At 40.0% G+C, this 9188-nt stretch overlaps 1 protein-coding gene across 1 annotated transcript in view; it reads right to left on the reverse strand.

Annotated features, from left to right (window-relative positions):
* Nucleotides 1–381, reverse strand: part of tgm2l (transglutaminase 2, like) — a 7829-nt gene extending 7448 nt beyond the window's left edge. Inside the window, exon 1 of the mRNA XM_035157897.2 lies at nucleotides 303–381. Coding sequence (XP_035013788.1) covers nucleotides 303–318 — 16 coding nt within the window. The 5' untranslated portion in view covers nucleotides 319–381. The remainder of the gene's footprint in view (nucleotides 1–302) is intronic.
* Between the last annotated feature and the right edge of the window lie 8807 nt (nucleotides 382–9188).

Here is a 9188-nt window from a genome sequence, read left to right on the forward strand (position 1 = left end):
ACAGAGTTTCCCTTTTAGAGCTCGACAATAGGGAAAATTCAGAGTTAGATCAAACTAAAACCTGCTTTTTAAAGATGAGTCTGATCCATGTCTGAGCTAAAAAGCTGCCCTTGCATTTGTTGCAGGAATTAGGATGGGTCATATCACAGGCAAGTGTCAAGTCATACATCAGCACATTCTTCATGTGGAATATAAACTTCCATAAAGTTTTGAATATGGACCTCAGAGAAAGGATTGATAGATAGATAGATAGATGGAGAGATAGATTGACAGACAGATGGATAGATGGACGAATCACTTACCGTTGTGATTGGCCATCGCAGATCTTTTTTCTCGTCTTCTAAAAGTTGCTCCTCCCAAACTCTTCTCTTCTCCGCTCGGTCAGTCGTGTATTTATATCCAGCTCAGGTCCGACCCTCCCACCCGTCTGCTCTGATAAACACTTACCCCCAAAATTCTCCCTCACTCCTCCACGCCTTCTTCTGTGCCCTCTGACATCACTTACCAAAACCCTGTGTGTGTGTGTGTGTGTGTGTGTTTGCCATGTGTGAGTGTCCCTCTTTAAAAAGTCTTCCTCGTCCCGTTTGCGACACTGGGGCCTTTGTTGCTGCTTGTGTTGAAGGTTGAATCCTGACGAGTAATAAACAGTAATATTTTTGTCTTATCAGACTCTTACTCAAGAAGACATGAAATGTAACTGTTGCTTGTATGACACCTCTTCTGGAATGTTGGGTTTACGTGCATTAACCATGATTACGTGATTGCTCGGCCTCAGGGTTTCTCAAAAGCGGCTGCCAGGCAAATCTCGTAAGCCTGGTTATATCTCCCCTGCATTCACTTCCCTTCATTGTCTGCCTGCACATTTGGAAATCATTTTAAAGATATGTAGCTCTTGACCTTCCAGGGGCCCCAGGGGGTTTGACACTAAGCTACTTGGCTGAACTCCTCACCAGCCCGTAGCCTGAGTTCTCCTGATAAGGTCCTGTTAGACATTTCTCACTTAAGACTTAAAAAACATCTGGCCCCTGCTGTCGGGACCAAACCTATGGAACAGTTAATGTCAATATCTGTGTTTAACTCCTCTCTCTCAGCATTTATTTTTACTGAAAGACTTTTACTCAATTGTTTTTAGTCATTACTAATGATTTACTTATCTTGTATACTATTATTTTGCCGTTACTTTGAAATAATGTTGTATTATGAAATATATATTGAAAGGTGCAGCTTGATGGAATTCAAGGGGAGTGTTGGCCGTTGGTGGAGGTGTGAGCTTTCACACAAACTTTTACACAGTGCAGTTGTTGCCAGCTGCATCATATTCACAGGAACTGCTCTTGCGATAATAAACTCATAAATCAGATTGATATCCGTTTCCATTGTAATCTGTTCAGGAGTTTTTGCGTTTTCCTGCAAACTAACAAATAATACTAAACTTTTATACTTTTATTTTGCCGTTACTTTAAAATGATGTCGTATTATTTTATTTAATGTCTTTGAATTTAAATGGCATCTACGTTTTTATTTGTCCTCTTTATGAAGCACTCGCTAACAACTGTTTTTAAAGGTGCTACTGTATATAAATAAAGTTATTGTTGGTCAAAACAACATGATGAACGACACGACATCATCACTTGCGTGTTTTTGAAGAGAGGGAATTCACCTGAACTTCTCATCTCAGCTTTATTCAGAATGACAGGACCGCAGACAGACCTGGATAAAGCCCAGTCAACATACAGTTGTATTTTATTACATGATGTGTATGGCTAAGACCCCCTCATTATCTTAACTAGCTTATCTCACTGATTTAAACCAAAATGGGTGATTGTCAATTTACAGTCAATTTTGACTCTCAATATTGTCCCCAAGTGCGTCATCCAGGCCAGATTTGTCCCGATTAGACCAAATAATGTTTATATCTATATATATATATATATATTGTGTGTAAAACTTGAATAACCTTGTACAGCAGAAGTAACAATCATTGCAGTTAAACACCATTAAGAGTGATGATTAGTGCCTCCACTTAGGAAGTTACAGTATATTTTCATTGCTGACAGTTGGATTGTGATCGAAGGAATCACTGGAACGGATCCAGGAATTCTTTTTCACTTCCCTCGGAGCGTTAGCCTGTGACCTCAGTCGAGGTTTGACGAGCACTCTACTTGTTTTCATTGTTTTCCAACAATATGTCACATTATCACATTTCAATCTCAAGTGATTATTTCCTCTTGTTACATGTTCTTTACTTGGCAGCCGCATGCAGTTTTTCAGAAGTTACATAGACCAGTGAATATAAGTCAGACCCTCACCCTTAACTTTCACATTACAGACATTTATTATAATGTATATTTAAACCAGAGTGTCACTCAGAGAGCACGCACCTCCACAAAAGGTCTCCTCATGAAGCCACACTTCAATTTACTAGATCAAGATTTTTATTTGGATCTCAACCAAATTATACACACACACACACACACACACATTTATATCAGTCCCCTAATGATGTCTGGTTTTGCTTTTTATCAAGATTCATGAATTATTCTCTGTGATATCAAGAAAAAAGGTTCTATCTCATAATGTTAAAGAAAGTTGAAAAGATTCTACCCCCTGATTTGGATCTGTGCCCAAATGAAATGGGCTCTTCCCTGAACAACACCCCAGCCTTCCACCAAATGTCATGGTTATCCGTCCAGGGGTTTCACGGTAATCTCTTAAGCAGTTGAGGGTAAAAACACAAGCTCCTCGGTGGAGGTCATCACACAGCGATGTTGATTTTCAAAAGCTGACATCTATGAGTGTGTGGAATTTGCTGCAGTTTGATAGAATTTAAGGGAAGTTGGGCATTTGGTGGAGGTGTCAGGTTTTACACAGACGTTTACATAGTGCAGCATATTCCCAGGAGCTGCTCTTGCTATAATAAACTCATAAAATCATCAGTTTAATCATCAGGTCAGTAGTTTCTGTGTAATCCTGCAAACTAATATGGACGTGGGTATTTTTCTGTGGAAGTGAATTGTTATGGTCCATAAAATGCTGGGCCACATTTCAGGCTAAGTATAATGGAAAAAACAACATCCTCCTCTTGCTGATAGCAGGAGCAGTTCCTGAGAACACGATCTCTGAGCCTTTCATGCCTTTATTCTCTAAAAGACTCAAATTTGGCAACAACGTACAAGAACCCTGTGACCCATTTCAGACACACACGCACCAGATAGAAGCACATCGACACTCAGTAGAGCCCGACAGTCAATTAAGCTGCAACAGTTTACACACTCATAGATATCAGTGCCCTCCTATGTCTGATTTTTATCAAGACCCATGAATTATTACCTATGGCGAGAAGGTTATGTTTTCACCCCTGTCTGTTTTTTTGTTAGCAGGATTACACAAAAACTGCTGGACGGGTTACCATGGAATGTGTGGAATGGATGCTGTACGGGTCAGGGAATGACCCATTCCATTTTTAGAATAATTCTTGAATCTAAAACTGATGTTTATGAGTGTGCGCTATTTCGTGCAGATCCAAATAAAAATCTAGTACATTTAAATGTGGTTGCATAAGGGGACTGCTGGGTCTTGACTGAGGTGTGTGTGCCATTCTAGTTCCATAGGAAATCTGTGAAAATGTGAAAGAAACACCCGACCTCACAATGTGAAAGAAATTTAGTTTAGAGGAAGTTTTCTGGTAAGTTTCCGTCCTGTATTTTTTGTGTAATCTTGCGTACAAACATAACATAACCTCCGTGGTGGAGGTAATAATGGGAATAAACGTATCTTATTAACAATATAAGGGGGTTAGGTGCGCATATGTCTATTTTAAGTGTCAGTGTGTATTTGCTTATAGTGAAGCCTCATGTATGTACAAGCAGGTGACAGAAACACAGAGAATCTGTTGTTGTGACTTCAGAGCATTGTGTTACTTATCTCAGTGTCCACAGACAGCTTGTGATGGCTGCTGTATTGTTTAGCTCCGGGGGAGTAACAGGAAGATAATGAGCTGGACAGAATGATAGAAGTCAGAAAACAAAAGCGCACTCACACACACACACACACGTCTCTCTATAGTAGTGAGGACACTCATTGATATAATGCATGCCCTAGCCCCTTACCCTAACCTTAACCATCACAACTAAATGCCTAACCCTGACCTAAACCTAATACTAACCCTAAAACCAAGTCCTAACCCTCAAACAGCCCATTGAATTTGTGAGGACGTCAAAATGTCCTCACAATGATGGTATTGAACCAAAATGGGCCCTCATAACTATTAATAGACATGCGTGCACACACACACACACACACACACACACACACACACACACACACACACACACATTTAACAGGCTCAAGTGTCCCTATATGCTATGATGATGACTACAGACTATGCACACACACATGCACAGTTCCACTAAAACAGTCATAAAGTGACGCACCTCACACATGTACACATTCATGCTCCCGTTAGTAGCTGACTCAGCTGTAGGTACACATCAAGCTGCAGCTGTGAACAGGACGTCTCTTCTTAACGTGCTCTCTGAGGTTGTTCGGTCGTCCACGTGACACACACACGTTTAAATTGAAGCAACATTCAAATGCATTAGTTTGCTTTTACACAACAGAAAATCCTTCCACACAGAAATGTATATTTATAGACATATTTACATTTATTAGTCAAGGATCCTGGTTTAAATCCCTGTTCGGCCAAACTTTGCGGACTTTGCATGTCCCCCCTGTGTCTGTGGGATTTGGGAAACTCGAGCTTTCTCCCTCGGTCCAAAGACATATTGTCGACATTGAGCAAAAGCAGAGCAAACACAAAATAAAAAAGGTCATCAGCTGGACTGGGAAACTGAGTTCATCAGCGCGATGCTGAGCTGTGGAATGCCGGGATGGTCATGTTTCGGGAAAACGAAGCCTTTGACTGACCTCAGTCTCCCACATCACACCAACGTGTTGACCCCGTGACACTGATGGGAAGAGACCAGCAGTCTTTCACCTTCTTTCTCCACAATTCCCCAACACACACAACCACACACATGACCACAAACACACACAAACACACACACATGGAGATTAAAGTACACAATATGACACAATGATGAACTTTTTGCCAGAACTATTTTATTTTAGTGATATGTTTCCATTCAGCAAGCAATTGCGTGACAATTAGGTGTCTGTGAATGTGCTGCTTGTTTACATCAGCCTTGCCCATTAGGGTCATAGACTGTAAATAAACAGTGTGTCTGTATTCTTTATAAACAGTCTATGGTTGAGTTAAAGGCAGCGTCACCATTCTGTTCTTCTCATCTACTAGAAATAGGAAGTGAAAAGAAAAGAGAGTGAAATAGTAAAGTTATTGAACGACTTTCCCTGATTTTGTACAGTTTCACATTGAGGAACAAACACATAAAGGAAATCAATGTATGTGTCTGTATGAGAGAGAGAGAGAGAGAGAGAGAGAGAGAGAGAGAGAGAGAGAGAGAGAGACGAATTTAATCGTCGATGATTCGTTGGTTACGTCATAGCGTGCAGCTGAACTAAACGTCGATTTACCGGAGGTGCTGACGGAAGTAGCTGAGGAGTGAGCCATCTCGCTCCCTGAAAGTCTGCGCATGTGCAATAGCGACAAAACATGGACCAATGGCGGTGTCCGTTGCAACAGCATCGCGTAGCAGAAAGTCAAAAGTACGGGAGAACGTCACCTTTAACATAGCCCGAAAAAAAAACTACCTGCATTATTTGCAAGGCGGACCTAGCTTTCCATGGAAGCAGGACACGAGCATTTGAAGAGGAGGCACGTTGGACATCGCCTCGGTAAAGTAGCCTGTTATCCAGCTTGCTATATAAACGTATATACCTGTGCGCAGGATTCTAGAATCCATTACAAAAATATGGTTTTAAATTTTAACGAGTTTAAAAGCGTAGTGTTATCCTATTGCCTGACAAATAGGATCTTTTTTAATCACAAGTATGCAGTCCGAAGATGACTGTAGTTTCGTTTGTTGATGTTTTTATTGCTGCTACTTTCCCTGTCCTTTTGTTAACAGAAAAAATGGATACTTGATTTTTAATTTATTTTTAGTATCAGCACTTGGCCTGTTCTTGGTTCACAGGAAAAAGGGAAACTTGAATTTAAATTATTTTTTTTATATTAGCACTTTGCCTGTCCTTGGTTTTAAATGGACAAAAACTTGATTTTTCTTTGTTTTTGTATCAATAGTACCCTAATATGCAGCAAAGTTTATTAAAAGACATTTTTGAATGAAGTATCGATCTTTATTGTCTTTATTTTCAGTCATCACATGCCGCGAACAACCTCAAGCTAAATTTAAAAGCTGTTGGCTAAATAAGAGCAATTGAGAATTTGTGTCATTCATAATCCGATTAGTCGATTAATCGTTTCAATAATCGATAGATTAATCGACTATCAGAATAGTCGTTAGTTGCAGCCCTAGTTGTCATTGAACTGTGCTAATTGTACTGATTGTGTTTGCAGCTGATTGAAGCGGGACAGATGACATGGATCCATCCTTCCACAGCCAGGAGCTCACCGACCTGTGTGCCACACTTCAAAGAAGACTGGAAGCTACACTGGATCTCACAGCTACACACAACAGACGTCTGCACACTGGAGCAGACCGCCTCAGATGACCCAGAGGCGGCAAAGAGACTTGTCAAGCTTCACCTGATTAGTTTTTCACTGGCTAGGCCAGTTGTGTTTGAACAATATTTGTGCTGTATGTAAATAAAGCTTTGACTCAACATATACCTTGTTAATGTTTGTTTCCCTCTACAATATGTTAAATATATAACATCAAGCATCACATGAATGAATGTATAGTCTTCAGTAACTGCAGTGCTTCTGGTAAAGGCTTACTAATAATGAATAATATATATTAATATAGAAATTATTTGTAATAACTATATATTAATTATTATTATTATTATTATTAATATTGTGTGGGAGGGGTTTACCCACGTGTGTATTATAATGACCCAGGGTGACCAATAGCAACAGATCTACCAGCCAATCACAAGTGACTTTTCGTTTCAAAGGTCTGTGGTTTCATCCAATGGTGAAGTGAGATAAGTTCTCACCAGCGATTGCGCTGCGATTCATATGCTAATTAGATAACACCTTCGGAAAATTCGGCTTTTCGTCCAGTGTAGGGGGAGTCAGAGATCAGAGGTCTTTGCTCTCACAGCGAGTCCAGCAGCTCTCAGTGCAACACCTGCCACCATGTTCGTTTCTATTATCCTCCTGTGCGTTTGCGTTGGGTTCATCATCCTTCAACTGAAATCCCAGAGGCCCAAGAACTTCCCCCCGGGACCCCCCGCCCTGCCCGTACTGGGGAACCTCTTACATCTGAGCCTGGAGAATCCTCTGAAGGACTTTGAGAGGGTAAGTAAAACACTGAAATCAGTGACGCTGCTCTTTAATATCCCTTAACTTGTTATATTTATTGCATAGTATTACTACTTAAGTATGGAGGACGATACATGACTTAAGTATAAATGAATAAATGCATGAATAAATAAGGAAATAAATACAGAAATGAAAACAGAAATAACTACAGAAATGTATAAATAAATGTCTTAAATATATTTCCACATTTATTTATTTCTGTATTTCTGTGTCCGTATGCTAATGAGAAAGGCGGTCCTAACCTCAGTCTCATGCAGGATTGGTCACAGGAGTGTGACGATCCAGTTCAGTTCCTGATAACTAGTGATGACTGTTTATTCGTTAGAGTGAGTGTAAAGAGGAGGAGGAAACAGAAACTCCAGCTCGGTACAAACCGCCTGCAGCTTCTGCTCTGATGATGAAGCAGCGGCGCTGATCATTGAGCAGATGTGAACAGAGAAACAGCCTCAAACTCTGGAGTGAATCAAACAAACAATAAGTTTGTTTAGCCCCGAGGCCTGTGTGTGTGTGTGTGTGTATGTGTGTGTGTATGTGTGTGTGTGTGTCCTCAGTTGACCAATTCTGCCTCCTACCTCATTTACATATGGACACAGAAATACATAAATAAATAAATGTGGAAATAAAAAAATGTGGAAATAAATAAATAAATGTGAAAATAAATACAGAAGTAAATGAATCATTGTCCTAAATTTATTTCCACATTTATTTCCACATTTATTTATTTATGTATTTCTGTGTCTGTGTTTTGCCATGTTTCACACTGAACTACCTTTTGTCATTATCAGTGAAATTGAAGTTGTGTGATATATATACATGTATTTTAAACACTGACACATGTCGTCTTGTTCTGTGGCAGCTGAGGAAGAAGTATGGAGACGTCTACAGCCTCTTCCTCGGCCCCAAACCCATGGTCATCCTCAACGGGCAGAATGCGATAAAGGAGGCTCTGGTGACCAAGGGGATTGATTTTGCTGGACGACCAGATGACCTGTTCGTCAATGACTACACCCAGAGGAGAGGTAGGAAACACATGATGGTCTATGATTGAGAACGTCTGCTCCAATGAAGCTCTTCTAAAAGAAGATTCTGTCAATATCGGCTACTGTCACTTTTTATGCATGTAAAGCAAATATACATCTTGATGCCATTACTTACTTGATTCTTGTTGTTCTGGGTTTGTACCCTCAAGGTTGAATGGATAAAAGCGTCAGCTAAATGAAATGTAATGTAATTGTTACCATTATCACTGTGAATCGGAGTATACACAAGGGAAATTGTTTTACACATTGTGCTACAACATGTTGGGAAATGTTTAAAAGACAGAAACAAACACCTGAGTAAAAGTCGTGATGACCTTTTGCATTGTGAGTCTTTGAAAACTTCCCGAAATCCTTCCCATATTTAAAACACACAGCTGAAACTGGTGAAAAGAGAACAAACAAATGTGTGTTGACGTCCTATGTTTACTATCTTAGGAGATAGCAGTTGTTTGAATAGTGTAGTATTCAGTTTGCCAAAGAAAGGTGAAGGTATAGATAGTCTCATCGAATCCACACGTTAAATTCAAGCAAAAGTCTCTTCCAGAATGGGCTGCTCCACTTTTCAGCGACAATGTTCATGATTTGATTATTTGTTTGATAATTGTGCAAGATTGTAATCCTGTGCAATTATTTATCTGTTTGCTGGAGCCAGTTCTGAGCCTCTTGTTTCAAAATGAAGGGACTTTTTTTTCCTGTAGGGCCAAACCGCTGCAACACCATGT

Source organism: Hippoglossus stenolepis, chromosome 5, assembly GCF_022539355.2.
Source record: "Hippoglossus stenolepis isolate QCI-W04-F060 chromosome 5, HSTE1.2, whole genome shotgun sequence".
In the NCBI taxonomy this organism is placed as follows: domain Eukaryota; kingdom Metazoa; phylum Chordata; class Actinopteri; order Pleuronectiformes; family Pleuronectidae; genus Hippoglossus; species Hippoglossus stenolepis.